We start from the raw sequence: 18,270 nt of genomic DNA on the forward strand, positions 1-18,270 counted from the left end.
CAAAATATTAAAGTAATTAGTAAAAACATAGAGTTAAACATAAGAAACCATTTCTCTACCGCTTTTACCACCACTGTGCTCATCTTTATGCTAGTATTACGCTAACTTCAATTTTTTTTACCTAGCTGTACGTGATCCCAAAATAACAAATGTTCAGTTATATTTCAATTTCAATAACTAATACAAATATTTTTTAAAAATGAATGATCAATTATCCCAAAATAACAAATGCTCAATTATAAAAATGAATTTTTTTAGGGAGACCCTACTATGCGGTCGATCTGCAAACAATGCCTTTTGCAGCATCCAATATTTGACTAACACATCACCTTTTTACACAAGTACACAATAAAACTAAAACACCTAATAAATTCCTCTTCTCTTTAATAAATCAAATGGGTTTAAATTTTTCCTCTTCTTCTTCTCTGAAACACGCTTCTCCTCTTCTTTTTCCATGTTCGTCGATTTTTTCATGTACTGAAAGGGTTGCAGCGCACACGATGGGGTCTTGCCAAACCCATCGTGAACGCCCAGCAGCGTTCTAGGTTGGCTTTTGTCGTTTGGGTTGGCGTTCTGGGCGGTCAGGCGTTTAGCCAAACCCATGCCAGAATGCTGGTCGGTAGCGTTCTGGGCGTTCTGGGTTGGGTAGCTGGGCGTTCTGTCAAACCTATGCCGGTTGTCTAGGTTGGGCGATTGGGCTTTCCGGGCGGCAGCAGAAACGCCCCCCTCCCTCGCTCCTGTCTCTCTCTCTCACTCCGGCTCAAGCGTCCACAGCCTCCACCTTTCACCGAAAGAGAAACCTGAGTCACCAAGCCACCATCTGGCGCCACACGTTTGCTGGTTTGCCGAGAAGAGCTTGGGTTGGGTTTTTTATAAATCGAAAGAAATAAAAATTTATAATACCCACTAAATTTAATCTCTCAATATCAAATAGAGGCAAGTCCAAGTAATAATCATTCAACAAAATTGAAAAAACAGAGCTTGAGCAGTGGAAAAAAAAAAATTGAAAAAAATAAAATAAAAAAATTGCAACAAACTCACCTTGCTAAAAGGAACAAACCAACAAAAAAAATATGCCGAATACGATTGAGCGTTGGGTAAGGGCGGCAGCGATTGGGCGAGGCTTTGAGCAGGGGTGTGTCTTAGTTTGTTAGGGATGAATAAGATAAACAATGGGTATATTAGTGTTTTTATTCCAGTGTTGGAGGTCTCATTCTATTAATTGTATCTAGCTTAGGTGTACATCTTCTATTGGTTGCTGCAATACTTAGCTTTTGCAGGTGGACCGCATAGCAGGTTTTCCCATTTTTTTTATATTTTTAAATTTGGGCACCCTTTAAATTTTTTGTTTAATTTTTTTTTTTTTTTTTTTTTCAGTTTTAGGTTTTTTCTGGAAGTTTTATTATTATTACTATTATTATTTTTTATTTTACTAAGGGTAGTTTCGTCATTGTTGGGACATTGACAATATTTGGTAATTTTGGAGGAACATTGTCGCAATTGAAAGTTTGGGGGACATTGTTAATTAGGTAGTAGTTTGAAGGGTATGTGGACTTTCCCCTTTTTATTATTATTATTATTATTATTATTATTAGATCTCGAGATCTTAGTATCTCGAGATCTAATAATAATAATAATATATTTATTGCCATGAAATATAGTTATTTTTAAAGTAAAGATTAAAGCATGGTTAAAAGATGGTTAGGAGAAAGAAGAATAGTTGTGATGTCAAGCTGTTTACCTAGAACTTGTATGTCCTTTGTGATTAAGCTCTTTTCATAAAAAAAAATATTTGTGCAATAAAGAATTTTTGTACGTCCTTTGTGATAATTTCAATAACTAATACAAATATTTTTTAATCAATAATAATAATAATAATAATAATATTTTTTGGGAAATTCATATTTCATTACAATTAATAGATTATAATAACAAAACAATAATTACCTCTAGATAATGAGGTTAAACTGTAGTTTTTTTTTTTTTTTTTCAAATGAGATTCGAATATATTATTAACCAAAGAACGTGAAGTTCAGCCATAACAATTTCTTGAATACATAGTGGAATAAAATCTCTCCCAAATGCTCTCCATTCAAGTCCAAGGCCAACTTACCAACCCTATGTGCCACCTCGTTGCAGATCGTCTTACGTGTTGGACGCACCATGCATTGCAGCTCCAAAGTGCCATCTTCACATCCTCCAGAAGATGTCCAAATTGTGCCCAGCTTCTTTCCTTGCACTGGAGAGCTTGAACCACCATTAGGGAATCCCCTTCCAGTATTAAATCCATTACTCCCAACTGTCGAAATAGGTATCCTGCTTCCCAAACCGCCATTGCTTCAGCGATGAGGGGATCAGTTATATGAGGCCTGGTCGAACATCTTGTTGCTATGACCATTCCTTCATGGTTGCGAACGACTATACCCACCCCCATCCGTTTACTCTCAAGGTCAAGAGTCGTATCCCAGTTGCATTTCATCATCTCCGAAGGTGGCCTTCGCTAGACTTCCTTAACTTGGTGGCCAGCCTTCTTAGTCTCAAGTCGTGCACTTTGCTCAACCTTATTAGCAACTTCCAGTTGGGCTGTACCGTATTGAATCAAAAGCGATGGAGAGCCAAACACCCCTTCAAATACCAACTTATTCCTCCGCAACCAAATTTGCCTAGCAATACATGCTACCAAATTGATTTCTTCCTCGTCTAGCCGTCCCACGAGTTTCTCAAAGATGTTCAAGAAGTCTTCCTCATTGCTGGTGCTTTTTTGTATCTTCATCGGGCAACCAAACCATACATCCTTTGCTATAGGACAGCTCCAATGTGCATGCCCAAGAGTTTCCACTTCCGTCCTGCATACAGGACATAGGGGATCCGTTAACACCTTCTGCTTAACCAAATTTTCATTGGTAGTTAAGATGTTACTACATGCCTGCTAGATGAATGTTCTAACCACCCTTGGCCCACCTAGTTTCCAAATTTTCTTCCACACCTGGTGCCTGGATTTTCCTTCAGAACTGCCCCCCTCACCCTGGATCCCAACATCCTTGGCTTGTGTTAAGCACTCTAAACCGTAAAATTGCCATGCTTATTGACTTCCCACATAACCTAGTTTCTTTGTGAATTTGGGCATATGGCCAACCCGCATATAATTTGAGCTTCCTCTGGAAGAAAAATCTCCTCCACCAATGGGATGTTCCACCAATTTGTGTCAAAATCAATCAGCTCACTAACTTTTGCCTTTCCTTCAAGCAGCCGAACTGGTGATTGAATTGCATGAGTTGTCTTCGTTGGTATCCATCGGTCCTTCCAAATAGAAATAGACCGCCCATCTCCAACTCTACACACCAAACCTTCTTGCAATAGTGACTTCGCATTCCAGATGCTCCGCCACGCATAGGACAGTTTTTTCCCTAAGGAGGTCTCCATGAAAGAGTCACCAAAGAGTTAAGATGTTGAAACAACCTTCACCCTTGTTTGGTCAATAGTGCCATGTTAAAACATTCCAAGTCTCGAAATCCCATACCCTCTAACTCCTTAGTTCTTTCCATCTGCTCCCAACTCATCCATGCAATTTTATTCCCGTTCTCCTTGTGTCCCCACCAAAATTTAGACATCATAGAATTTATGTCTCAGCATAAAGTTTTGGGCAGCAGGAAAACACTCATAGTGTACGTCAGAATTGCTTGTACCACGGCCTTAAACAGCACCTCATTCCCAGCTTGAGACAAGAACTTCTCTTTCCAGCCATATATTTTTTCCCAGATCCGCTCCTTTATCCCCTCAAAAGATTTAGTGCTATACCTCCCAACAAGCGCTGGCAGCCCTAGATATTTTTCATACCGTTGGGTAGAAGCCACCCCTGCAATCTGAGATAAGACCCCTCGAGCTTCGGTACTAGTGTTACGGCTAAAAAATATGGAAGTCTTCTCTTTGTTAAGTTTTTCACCCGAAGCATTCTCATACCTTTCTAGTACCTGAAGTAAGCATGACAGTTCAGCCTCCTTAGATCTGCAAAATAAAAGACTGTCATCCGCGAAGGAAAGATGATTCAACCGCATACCACCTCGAGTGATAGGCAAACCCATTATACCTCCTTCCCTCTCCACCCTGTTAAGGGCTATACTGAGCCCTTTAGCACATAGTATGAAAAAGTATGGTGATAGAGGGTCTCCTTGCCTCAGGCCACGCGTAGGGGTGATCATCCCATATGCTTGCCCATTAATGAGGACCGAGTATTTGACCGTGCACACACAAGTCATAACTAGATGAACCAATCTATCCGCAAATCCAATCCTCTTCATCACCGATTCCAGAAAATCCCATTCAACCCTATCGCAGGTCTTGCTCATGTCTAATTTTAAAGCCATGTACCCTTCCTTTCCCATCAACCTTGTGTCCATGGTATGCAAGGCCTCAAAAGCAATGAGCACATCATAAGTGATGAGTCTTCCAGGGATAAAAGCACTTTGATTAGAGGATATGATAGCTGCCAAAATCATATTTAGTCTATTTGCCAACACCTTGGCAATGAGCTTGTAGATGACATTACATAGGCTTATTGGGCGATATTCCGTAATACGGGATGGGTTTTTGATCTTAGGTATCAGGGCAATATTGGTTACATTTATTGCTGCATCAGAAACATCATCATTCAAAAATTCAAGAACTGCTTTACAAACATCACTACGTACCGTACTCCAAGATCGTTGATAGAAATAGGCTGAGAAGCCATCCGAACCTGGAGATTTGAGAGATGCATCTGTACAAGCACCTTATCTACTTCCACCATCTCGAATATGCTGAACAACCTAGAGTTCATACCTTCCGTCACCCTTGCCTGCATGCCTCCTAAAAACTCCTCCATTCCTTTGGTGTCACTGATTTTGAATAGCTTTTCATAGAAAGAAACAAATGCTAGGCTGATTTCTTCAATCTTTGACCATTCTTGCCCTTCATCGTTAATAATCCATTTGATAGTGTTGACTCTTCTACGGTGGCTAGCCCATGCATGGAAGAATGGTGTGTTTCGATCCCCATTGTTGTACCAACTTTGTTTGGCTCTTTGTTTCCACCTTGTATCTTCATGAACCAACAAAGAATCAATGTCTTCTTGAAGCTTCTTAATGGCCGTATGCTGCTCGAGTCCCTCCAATTTTTGCAGTTCGGCTAGCTCCTTAGTTTTTTCCTTTACTACAGACTCGTTTTTCCCAAATTTGGATTAGCTCCACCACTGGAGCTTGGTCTGGCAGCTTTCTAATTTCCTTCTCACCGTCTTCATAGCTCCACCGCCCACACCTTCCTCTTCCCAAACCCCCTAGATAATCTCCCCACACTCCTTATCAGGTAACCAACTGGCTTCAAGTTTAAACCCCCTCCTTCCGCCTCTTTCCCTTTTCAATTTGTATTAAAAGAGACAAGCAACGGATTGTGGTCCGAAGACCTGGTTGCCAAAACAAAGACACTTGCTGATTTATGCATACCACACCAACCACTATTTCCAACCACTTTGTCCAACCGTTCTTGGGTGAAGCTCCCATCTTGACGTTTGTTAGTCCAAGTAAACCTAGGGCCCGAGAACCCCAGGTCACCCAACAAACAATCCTCAAGAACTGTTCTAAACGAAGCCATCAGCCCCTCTTGCATCCTGTTTGTGCCTAATTTTTTGGATTGGTGCATTATTTCATTAAAATCCTCAACACAAAGCCATGGTATAGGGGAGAAAACCTTTTGGTGTGAAAGAAGGTCCCATGACTCCTTTCGTTTTGCTGGATCAGGGTTGCCATAAAAGCCCGTAAGCTTCCACGATAACGCATCCTCGCGTAACGTCATAATAGCATTTATGTGTCTCCGAGAGTAATTTTGAATTTCAAGTTCCTCCACAACCTTCCACATGAGTTCTAACCCTCTACTTCTTCCCATAGGTTCTACTACAAAGAAACCTGCAAAACCAAGCTTAATTCTCAAACTTTCCATTCATTTTTTATTACTGATAGTTTCCACCATAAATAAAAAGCTAGGCTGCTTTTCCATCACCAATTGGCAAAGATTACAAATTGTCTGGGGGTTTCCAGGCCCTCGGCAGTTCCAACTTATGAGACTCATTGGGTCTGGCGAGGCTACGCCGCAGCCTCCACCAATACATTGTTGTCCATTCCCTACTTTCTCAGTCCCCTGCAACTCTTGTTTTTTTTTGTCCCCAAGCTCTCAATTTCCTGCATGCCTGCCTTCCGTTTCTGTGCACCCCCCTCCCCCCATACATTGCTAAACCCCGCCCCTCCCCATATTCCTCCCCGAGCCTTTCGTTTCCACATTCTGACATTTTTTCCTTTTTCCTTTGCCGTCGTATCCTCCTCTCCCTGATCAATCTCCATTATTTCCTGCTCTCCTATATTTTCCACGATCCTTGATGTCATCATCTCCCCACTATTTTCCCCTCCACCTATGACTACTCTAATCTTCTTTGGGCCTTCCATAACAGTCGTTGTCCCCTTCCCTTTCCCCCTTACTCCAGTGGGACCCTCTGAAGAAGCCTTGACACTTTCCTAGTTCGTACCTTGCTTAGCATACTCACTCCCTGCATGGCACTATCCCGCAATTACGTGTTCCCTCCTCTTTGCTGTGTCCCCGTTTCATGTGGACATTCTTTCCAAACAAAGTTGTTTTGCCTGCGACTGAATCTCCATCGATCTCAAGGGTTGAGTATTTTTAGCCAGGTCCGTGATTTCCTGAGGGAAAGAATCTACACCTTTACTGCTCCCCTCCTCCTTGTTATGGCTATATTGACAAGGGTTTCCGAAGCTAGCAGAAGATGCCTTGTGTGGACACCCTCGTCGAGTTGGCTCGCCGTCACTGTATCGCTCCTTCTCTTAAGTAAAGCCACCGCCCCATCACCACCAGATTTCCACCATGGATCTTTTGCCCTAAGCCACACACCCCATTTTTTCTCTCCTTCTTCTGCATTCCTCTGTTGGTTAGGCTTCACCGTACACCCTTTTTCCCCATGGAGAACTCTCCCACAGTTGAAACAAAACAACTATAGCTAAACCCTTAGAACTACAATCTCTAACTCCGGCAAAACAGGCTTCTCATATAAATATGAGTTAGTATGAATAGAAAGACATAATACATTACAATCATTATCTATTATAAACTTACATTTTGAGGGCTTGGTGGTGGTACTACTGTGCCGTAATATTGTAATTGATAGGCTAACGGCTTCAACCTTATGATAAATATTAAATTGTCAAACTATCAGTGTTTAGAAAAAAAAAAAAAATCTTTATGTTTGAAAAGTAATTGCTATACTCACTTTTCTTCAACATTGTCCTTGTAAGGCCACACCTTCTCTGAAGCAAAAACAGTAACTGTCAATAACAAACAACCTTGTTAAAAATATTTGTACATTGCTGACTATCGTCTAGTTATACTTAATTAAATTTTACATGTGATTTCTATTATCATAGCTTCTGACATGCATCTCAATACAATCATCTTGATATTTTCCTCATATATTTGTTTTACAAGTCCTGAAATAAGGAAAATCAACGTTAGGATACTCATTCAAAATATTGAAAGAAATATTTCAATTAGATCTCGAGATACTGAGATCTAATTATTATTATTATTATTATAAAGAATATGAATCTAATGATCAACCATCTAAGGTGGTAGTTTAATGAGAATCTTCATACTTGATTAATATACGCACTAGGACATTGGTTCGAATCCAACAATGAGAATCAAACCGAATTGTTAAAACATGACATGTTTCGCTAACACATATAGTCCTAATTGTAGCATCTCACATCTTGTTTTAGGTTGACATGGGACTTTACACTATCCTATTCAACTGGCTAAAAGCCTCGCCTGTTTGGAGTAAGGAGGATAAAAGGAAAGTATGACTAAAAAAGTTTTAATCTCAAAATTCATGTTCTACTAACACTTAATATTAAAATAATTTGCTTGGATTTTGTAGGTAACAAATGGATTGGTCGGCATGAATTACATATATTGCTCTCATAGCGGAATACCTCGACAATTATACAATGCATACGAGAGTAAATTCAAAGGTATGACTTCAAAATTTAGTTATTTTACTTAAATATTTTTGGCATAGGATGAATCATTCATTAACGTAATGTTACAGAAGAGCAAATATAAGTCGAATGAAGTGGTCATCCACTGGTGACACGACATTTACCGCGGATACTACAATGACTCAAAATAGTAGCATGAGCTTTAATGGCATTCATTGGTAGAAATGCATGCTTCCAGTTAATCAGTATTGGGCTGGGCTGGACATCAAAACCATTTGATAACGTCTCAGAAGTCATAGGCGTCTCTTGGTCCCTTAGAAGAACAGTTGAAAATCATAAAGCTGCAAAGAACATCACTATCCAACCGGACAACAATAATTTTGTTGACCAAAATTTTAAGGAGCTAAAGAGAAAAATGACAAAGAAAAATGATAAAAATAAATAAAAATAAAAATCCAAAGACAACCCCATTGAGATGGCCTTAAAGGTGATGGTGGATTCCCTTGAAGCTCATTCTGAGGTTGTGGTGACGTATATTCCTCGGGTTCAGAACACTGCAACAAATTTTTGGCATCGTTGGCAAGAAAATTGTCATGTGAAGTAATGAAATATGGCTTTGCCAAAAATAAGTCTCCTAAATACAAGAAATTCTCAGATGGCCAGTAAAAAGAGGATCTTGACATGGTTAACTTGCTGCAAAAATCTATAATATGGGAAAATAGTATTCCGAGGGTTTTGAAGAAAATGCTCCTAGAATATCTACTTTTGACTATACTCGAAGTAAAAGAAGAAAAAGACTATGAAGTGATTAGGGTGATGTGTGCAACAATTATTCAACCTTAACCAAAATCCATAAAAGATTTAGAAAAGTTGATGAAAAGTATCACTTTTTATTTAAAAATTTTCTTTAAATATTTTTCATGAGTATTTTCTAATGTTGATTTTCCTTCCTTCAAGACTTGTTGAACAACTAGAAATGGGAAATGTAGAGAATATTATTTAGAGATGCAAGTCAAACACAATGATTAAAGAAGAAAGACGAGGAAAAATGCTAAAAAAGAATCCGAAGACAACTCCATTGACAATGCCTTAAAGGTAGTAGTGGATTCACTTGAAGCTCATCGTGGGGTTGAGGTGATGTATATTTCTTGGGTTCATAACACGGCAGCCAATTTTTTGGCATTGTTGACAAGAAAAATGTCATGTGAATTAATGAAATATGACTTTTCCAAAAACAAGCCTTCTGAATACAACACATTCTGGGATGGCGAGCAAAAAGAGGATCCTGACAATGTTTGCTGCAAAACTCCATGATATGGGAAAATAGTATTTCGAGCGTTTTGAAGAAATTGCTCATAAAAGATCTACTTCTGACTACTTTTGAAGTAAAAGAAGAAAAAGACTATAAAGTGATTAGCGAGATGTGTGCGTAAATTATTCAACCGACATCGAAATTCAAAGAAGATTTAGAAAATTTGATGAAATGTAGAACTTTTGTTTGAAATATTTCTTTAAATTTTTAAAATGAGTATTTTCAAATGTTGATTTTCCTTCCTTCAGGACTTGTGGAACAACTAGAAATGGGAAATGTAGAGCAGATTATTTGGAGATACAAGTCAAACACGATGATTAAAGAAGAAAGACGAGGAAAAATGATTAAAAAAATTTAAAATTTAAAATTTAAAATTTAAAAAAAAAAAATTAAAAATTTTAAAATTTTTAAAAAAGAATCCAAATACAACCCTATTGACAAGGCCTTAAAGGTGACGGTCGATTCACTTGAAGCTCATCCTGAGGTTCTAGTGACCTATATTCCTCGGGTTCATAACACCGCAACCGATTTTTTGGCATTCTTGGCAAGGAAATTGTCATGTGAAGTAATGAAATATGACTTTGCCAAAAACAAGTCTATTACAAGACATTTTGGAATGGCAAGCAAAAATAGGATCCTGACATGATTAACTTGCTGCAAAAATCCTTGATATGGGAAAATAGTATACTAAAGGTTTTTTTTTAAAAAATTGCTCCTAGAAGATCTACTTCTAACTACTCTTGAAGTAAAAGATGTAAAAGACTATGAAGTGATTAGCGTGATGCGTGCAACAATTATTCAACCAGCACCAAAATTGAGAGAAGATTTAGAAAAGTTGATGATCACTTTTTATTTGAAATATTTCTTTAAATATTTTGAAAAATGTCATGTGAAGTGATTAACTTGTTGCAAAAATTCATGATATTGGAAAAATACTATTCTGAGCATTTTGAAGAAATTGCTCCTAAAAGATCTACTTCTGACTACTTTCGAAGTAAAAGAAGAAAAAGACTATGAAGTGATTAGTGTGATGCATGCATAAATTATTCAACAAGCACCAAAATACAAATGAGATTTTGAAAAGTTGATGAAAGGTATAACTTTTTATTTGAAATATTTTTATTGAGTATTTTATAATGTTGATTTTCTTTCCTTCAGGACTTGAGGAACATCTAGAAATGGGAAATGTACAGCAGATTATTTGAAGATACAAGTCAAACACGATGATTAAAGAAGAAAGACGAGAAAAAAAGGCTAAAAAAGAATCCGAAGAAAACCCCATTGACGCGACCTTAAAGGTGGCGTTGGATTCACATAAAGCTCATCCCGAGGTGGTTGTATTGTATATTCCTCGGGTTTAGAACACCGCAGCCAATTTTTTGGCATTGTTGCTAAGAAAATTTTCATGTGAAGTAATTAAATATGATTTTTCCAAAAACAAGTCTATTGAATACAAGGCATTCTAGGATGGCCAGCAAAAAGAGGATCCTGACATGGTCAACTTGCTGCAAAAATCCTTGATATGGGAAAATAGTATTATGAGGGTGTTCAAGAAATTGCTCTTAGAAGATCTACTTCTTACTACTCTCGAAGTAAAAGAGGCAAAAGACTATGAAGTGATTAGTGTGATACGTGCAACAATTATTCAACTAGCACCAAAATTGAGAGAAGATTTAGAAAATATGATGAAAGCTATCACTTTTTATTTGAAATATTTGTTTAAATATTTTGAAAATGTCATGTGAAGTAGTTAACTTGCTGCAAAAATCCATGATATAGGAAAATTGTATTCCGAGCGTTTTAAAGAAATTGCTCATTGAAGATCTACTTCTGACTACTTTCAAAGTAGAATAAGAAAAAGATTATGAAGTGATTAGCGCGATTTGTACATAAATTATTCAACCAGCATCAAATTCCGAAGAAGATTTAGAAAAGTTGATGAAATGTATCATTTTGCAAGTTGGGGGTGGCTGGGCCACCCCCAACTTGCAACCCCCAAGCCAAACGAGGGTGGCTCAGCGACTTCCAAGGTTCTTAGGGGTGGTTCGGCCACCCCCATTTTGCAAGTTGGGGGTGGCCAAACCACCCCCATAGGCCATAGGGTAGCTTTGAGCCACCCCTTAGCTAAAATGGGGGTGTCCGGCCACCCCCAATTTTCAACCCCTTTTTGCTTTGTTTATTTTATTTTTAAATTGAAGTTACAATTTTATATATATATATATATATATATTTTCTGCGGCATACATGGCACCAAAAACATAAGTACCAATTATGATATAAGGCCACGTCATCTGGTCTACTGATTTGGCCTCAATATATGGCATTAGGGACAAGTGTCACCATTTTACGCGTGCTGACATGGAGATTCATTAAATATTTGGACAGAACATGGATAGAAGTACCAAGTGAGTATTTTAAATATTCACAAGTACTAGTTGTGACACATTTTGAAACCAGGGGGTTCGTTTAATTTTGACCCTAAGCACATGTACTAAAATTGTATTTAACCTTAATAAATAATCTTGATCTTTCAAGCTCTTTATCTCGCTGGGCTCCACCAAAGCCCACGGGCCCCCTTTAGACCCACTAATCTCAATCTTTCAAGCTCTTTAACTCCCTGGGCTAGACACCGAAGGGACATGGTTGGGACTCGCCAAGACCTGGTCGGAGCACCGTCAGGACCTGGCCAAGACACCGTTGCGACTAGGTTGAGACATTGCCGAGACTCGGTCGAACCTTGCAGGACCCGACCAAGCTACCACTGGGACTCGGTCGGGACATTATCGTATATATGTGTGTGTGATTTTCCCTACACGCCAAACACTAAAAAATGTTTTCAAGAAAATATTTTTTGACGAAAAACATTTTACGTTGAAACAAAGGGAGCTGAAGTAAAAAAAGTAAAATAAAAAATAAAAAGTAGAAAAAAATAGATAATATATAAATTCGAGAAATGATTAAATTCATTCTTTTTCAACTATCTTTTAACTATCTCCATAGTGAATGGATGAATCCACCATTGAATTTGTAGGGTGTTCACATGAGTCTACAATTTAACGGTTGATTTATTGAATTTGTAAAAAAAAAAAAAAAAAAGACGGTTTAAAGATGGTTTAAAGATGATGGTGTAACATGCCTCTATAAATTTTGACGAGAAATAATTGATGTCAATATTTTTCTCATCTCATCTTACAAATCAACTCAGTTAATGGTGAACCTCACAAATCTAATGATTAATCTATTGAATTTGTAGGATGATATGGAAAAATATGAGAAAAATATTGACATGAATCATTTCTCAATTTTGACCATAATATCTGTTTCAAAGAGAAATGTTTTTCTTCATTCTTTTTCCGCTTGATCCTACGTGGCAAAATGTCACGTTCACATTCCTACCTCAAACTACCACTTAATTGATAAAGAAATATTATGGGTCAATAAATTCTCCATATTTGGCTCATATTCCCTTACAATCAACGATTAGATTTATAAACTTATGTAGATTCCACATAAGTCAATAATAGACCTCACAAATCTAATAAAATTGTGAATGTCCCCAGCTATCAAGTTTTAATTGAGTGGTAGTTTCCCTTTCTTTTTTTTTTTCAGAAAAAATTACTTTTGAAATTGAAAACACGCTTTCTATCAGACCTCTCTCTCTCTCTCTCTCTCTCTCTCCACCGGCGGTGCTCCTCCACAACCCACGGTTTGGGTCCTCACCGGAAACGCCTCTCTGCTCCTCCACCGGTAACGCCTCCTCTCTTTCATATCTAAACTGGCGGTGCTCCTCCACAACCCACGGTTTGGGTCCTAACCGGAAACTCCTCCTCCACCGGTCACGCCTCTCTCTCATATCTCCACCGGCGGTGCTCCTTCACAACCCACGGTTTGAGTCCTCGTTGAGATACGCGTCTCTCCTCCACCGGTAACGCCTCTCTCTCTCTCTCTCTCTCTCTCTCTCTCTCTGTGTTTGGATTTATTTAGAATTTGAATAAATAACTACTCAACTAACACTAAGCTTATCTTTTGTTTTTGGTTTTTTTTTTTTTTTTTTGAACTATCAAAACCAACTTGAGTTAATCTAAAAAGACATTGGCTTTCAACCATCATATTAGGATGTGATGGTTAAGAATGCAAATATAGAGATACCCATTTGAATTTTATGTTTTATTTCGGTGTAATGGGGCTCATATTGATTTTCTGACCAATTCCAAGCATGCCCATTTGGTTATTTTGATATAAAGTTATGCCCTCTGTTAAGAGGATTGAGTACGGTAGCTTATTCCCTTCCATGTTTATAAGAAGAAACAATGCTGCAAGTGATAGTGAAAATCATGGAGTAATTCCTAGAAGGGCATGCATCAAGGAAGTGGGGGGTAGTAGCTTAGTGGGTAGTTATTATCCTTGTTTATGTTAGTGCTACATGGGTAGTTAGTATTCAGCTGTTATGTTATGTTAGTGGGTAGTTATGTGTTATGGGCTAGTGGGTATCATGGGTGGTTACTAAATGTGTTGTGAGTAGTGGGTTGTAAGCCTAGTATAAATCAAGAGTCTAGAGATTGGTTGGGGGATTGACTTGTAATCTGACTTGTGTCTTGTGGTTTGTCTCCAACCCTTAAGTGGAGTTCATTATCTATCACTTATCTACATATTTCTGTTCAATTTATCGTGGGTTCCTATCAGCAAGATGCTCTTATCCAATTATTTTGATTTCAGTTCAAACTAAGGTTGTGTTTGTTTATATTAAATATTTATAGAATGTCACTTTTCTGTTCAGACAGAAAATGGCTTGAATATGTATACACATGGTTGATATGTTCCAAGGAGTGCATGAGTTTGTAATTTTGGATTTGAAAGAAGCATACGAAAGTGAGGAATTCAGAATTGGATATACAGGAAAAGTCTGATTTTCACTTATGATATAGGTTTTTATGTTGACTCAAAATTGGTGTTACATTGTCATACTTATTGAACTTAATTGTCAAAAGTTTTGGTATGTTGAGTTCTTTTTAATTAATATCTTGCAATTTACTTTGTCGAGAAATGAAAGGAACCACTTATTATTAAATTCTACTGTGTCCACCCATGTTAGTTGGACTGATTTTTTTGGGGTACTTGGATATTTTTGTCGAGCTTTACCTTAATTCTATTAGTTTTCCATAGTATGTAAGCTTGAAACACAACACCTTATTGATCACATCAACTAGGCTAATTCCATATACACAAAAGCCAATTGTTGATTTCCATTTATATTGATTTCTTCCTACTGCATGGGAACTTGACTGGAAGAAAAATTCATTTAGAATATTCTTTCGTCCTAAAGCTGATTTTGAACTTTGTATCACAGATTGAATTTGAGTTCCTCTAAGTTCTACGTGTCAGATTGATGGTTTTTTCTTTTTTTGGGTCTTCTGTATCTTTTTTTTTTTTTTTTTTTTTTTCTTCTATGAATAACTTAACACTTGTTGACGTGACATTGTATTAGAGTGTTTATGACGTGTCAAATGAGACATGTGGCAGATAACAAACTATTAACTTTGACGGTGAAGTAACAGATGTACCTATTTTAAATTTGAGCAAAACATAAGGACTAAATTTAAATGAGATGAAAACCTTGGGGCTAAATATGATTTTTCTCTTAATTTTATTACGTTACTTATTTTATACACTTAATATTTTAGAAGTATTCTTTAATCTTTCACCTTAATTCTTTAGAGCCAAGCAAGCGGCCGAAACTGCAAATAAATCATTGAAACAGCATACCGCTTACGTCTTGTTTGTCATGTGGGTTCAACACTTCTCCTGGGGGTGGGTATGACTATGAGCATCTAGCTGCATCCCCCATCGAAGTTGAACCGTCTTTCAATGACCTACTTTGTGATTGCTTGGAGGAGAATCCGAATGCGCAGCCCATACTTGGCTGTTTATGGACTTAGGAATATGCAGCCCTTTTGTGGTTGGCCAATGTTGACTCGCATATCTAACAATGGGTCTGTTCCATCAATTTCTTTCACCTCAGCTTCGATACCCAAGAGTTCTTTTCGGGGCACAGACTTATATTCATTAAATAAAAAGATCTCCCATTTGATCCGGACTGGTCGGCTTTGTGAAGCGAAAACCGTGTTTGATAATGCGAAGCACCGAAACACTGTTACCTGGAATTCAATGATAAGTGGGTATGTCCAACAAAGAGAGCTGGCCAAGGCACGTAAGTTGTTCGATGAGTTGTGTGAAAGAGATATTGTGTCGTGGAACTTGATGATATCAGGTTATATATCGTGTCGTGGAAGTAGGTATATTGAGGAGGGGAGGACCTTGTTTGATAACATGCCGGATAGAGATTGTGTTTCGTGGAACACGATGATCAGTGGGTATGCAAAGATTGGCAAGATGGATGAAGCCTTAGTCCTTTTTAATAGTATGCCTGAGCGGAGTGTCGTTTCTTGGAATGCTATGATTACTGGCTTTTTACATAATGGTAATGTAGAGCGTGCTATTGAGTTTTTTGAACGAATGCCAGAACGGGATGCGGCTTCTCTTAGTGCACTTTTATCGGGTCTTATTCGGAATGGTGAATTGGATAAAGCTTCAAAAGTTCTGACTGAACACGGTAACAAGGATGAAGCCAGAGAAGATTTAGTGCATGCATATAATACTTTGATAGCTGGCTATGGTCAGAGGGGAAGGATTGAAGAAGCTCGACACCTTTTTGATCAGATTCCATTTTGTCCTGATGGAGGTAAGGAGGGAAATGGGAGGTTCGAGAGAAATGTGGTATCATGGAATTCTATGATTACGTGCTATGTGAAAGCGAGAGATATTGCTTCTGCCAGGGAACTTTTTGACCTCATGACAGAAAGAGATACTTTTTCCTGGAATATTATGATCAGTGGCTATGTCCATTGTTCAAATGTGGAAGAGGCCTCAAAACTCTTTAGTAAAATGCCAAATCCTGATACCCTGTCATGGAATACAATGATCTCAGGGTCTATGGAAATCGGTAGTTTAAAACTTGCTAATAATTTCTTTGAGAGGATGCCCCAGAAAAACCTGGTATCGTGGAACTCCATGATAGCAGGGTATGAGAAAAATGAGGACTATAAAGGAGCGGTTAATTTCTTCACTCAGATGCTACTTGAAGGAGAGAAACCTGATAGACACACTTTGTCTTCAGTTCTCAGTGTGTCTACTGGGTTGGTGGATCTTCACCTGGGTATGCAGATTCATCAGTTGGTCTCAAAGACAGTTCTTCCAGATGTGCCCATAAATAACTCTCTCATTACCATGTATTCAAGATGTGGGGAAATAAACCAGGCACGGACCATTTTTGATGAGATGAAACTAAAGAATGATGTGATCTCCTGGAATGCAATGATTGGAGGTTACGCATCTCATGGATTTTCTGAACAGGCACTTGAACTTTTCAAATTGATGAAAAGGCTTAAAGTGCGGCCTACATATATAACATTTATTTCGGTTTTGAATGTGTGTGCTCATGCAGGATTAGTTGAAGAAGGTCGGAAGCAATTCAAATCCATGTGTAGTGAATATGGTATAGATCCACAGGTTGAACACTTTGCTGCCCTTGTGGATGTTGTGTGTCGACATGGGCAGCTTGAGGAGGCCATGGATTTGATCAATAGGATGCCATGCGAACCAGATACGGCTGTGTGGGGTGCATTATTAGGTGCTTGTAGGGTGCATCACAATGTAGAGTTGGCTGAAGTTGCAGCTGAAGCGTTGATGAGACTTGAACCAGAAAGTTCGGCCCCATATGTGTTGCTATATAATTTGTATGTTGATATGGGACAGTGGGACAGTGCAGCAAAATTGAGAACGATGATGGAAAAAAAAAAGATCAGAAAGCAACCGGGGTATAGTTGGGTTGATTCTTCGTGTTTCTGATGATGGTGCTGCACTAATCAATCGCACTGATTCAAGGAATCACTGAGGTTACTTTCCTATATCATGTTTGTTGGTCCCTCTAAATTATGAGCATGTAAAATCGGTCTACAGTTTTCAGTATGCTCGTTTGTATGATGCATGCGGAGATAAAATTTAGGAGAAAAGGTAGAAAAGATCAGCTTGAATGAAATATTTGAGCACTACTCCTCATGTTGGTTGGATTCAAAGGAAAGAAGACTGTCGTGAGAAGTGAAATCAACATTTCTACTGGCATTTTCTGCTTTTGTGAATGTTTACATATAAGCTGGAGCAGATGATTTTGGATGGGGAAAACTCTGTGAATATGAATTATACATGTTGCGCTGCAGATACTTTACAGCTTGGAGGTTTGCCAAACACTTACTTTTTGTTTCACTCATGAGCATCAACAATTGTAAACTCTGGTTAGCCCTAGTCTTTATGGTTCATACTGCCACCCAACTGAGATAACAACTGTCTTAGTGCATGCATTTCAATTATTCATGTATGATTCATGAACAGAACTTTTATAAATAATGCCTACAATACTCATGTAAGTTCTATGTCCCTACACCTAATGATAGAATAGCAAGTCTGAAAGCTATATTAGAGCTATGTAAAAATTCTCACTGTGAATACATCTATAACTATTTGCTTCATCTTCCCCTTTCCTGGAATTCAATTTATGCACTCTCTAACTTATCTATGAGATTTCCCCTGTTTTCAACATTTGAACCTGTCATAGATACCTCTTAGATCCTATTTTCTTGTTCCTTGGCAATTGTTTGGACTTAGCAGGGTTTGTGGTCATGTTTTTTGTTTTTGCAAGAAACAAATGCATCTTCTTTGTGTGGAGACTAAGAATTACATCTCCCAACATATGGATGCATAGGGAGAGTCTAATGAGTGTTGGTGGAACTTCCTTCATGGAATGGACCTAGTGCCATAATTCCATTGGAGTGTGATGGTTTGAAATTTTTATGACAGGTGGGGCATTTTGTT

The 18,270-nt window shown here is 38.2% G+C and overlaps 1 protein-coding gene across 1 annotated transcript; it reads left to right on the plus strand.

Annotated features, from left to right (window-relative positions):
• Nucleotides 1-12,979: 12,979 nt before the first annotated feature.
• On the plus strand, nt 12,980-17,944 carry LOC132183578 (pentatricopeptide repeat-containing protein At1g62260, mitochondrial). Its single transcript, XM_059596905.1, has 2 exons — nt 12,980-13,270; nt 15,061-17,944. The coding sequence occupies exon 2, from the start codon at nt 15,211-15,213 to the stop codon at nt 17,248-17,250; it is 2,040 nt and encodes a 679-aa protein (XP_059452888.1). The 5' UTR covers nt 12,980-13,270; nt 15,061-15,210; the 3' UTR covers nt 17,251-17,944.
• The last annotated feature ends 326 nt before the right edge of the window (nt 17,945-18,270 follow it).

The sequence above is a fragment of the Corylus avellana genome, chromosome ca6, assembly GCF_901000735.1.
Source record: "Corylus avellana chromosome ca6, CavTom2PMs-1.0".
NCBI classification, from domain to species: Eukaryota; Viridiplantae; Streptophyta; class Magnoliopsida; order Fagales; family Betulaceae; genus Corylus; species Corylus avellana.

Coding starts and splice junctions, on each gene's coding strand:
- LOC132183578 (XM_059596905.1), top strand. CDS start 15,211: ATGACCTACTTTGTGATTGCTTGGAGGAGAATCCGAATGCGCAGCCCA.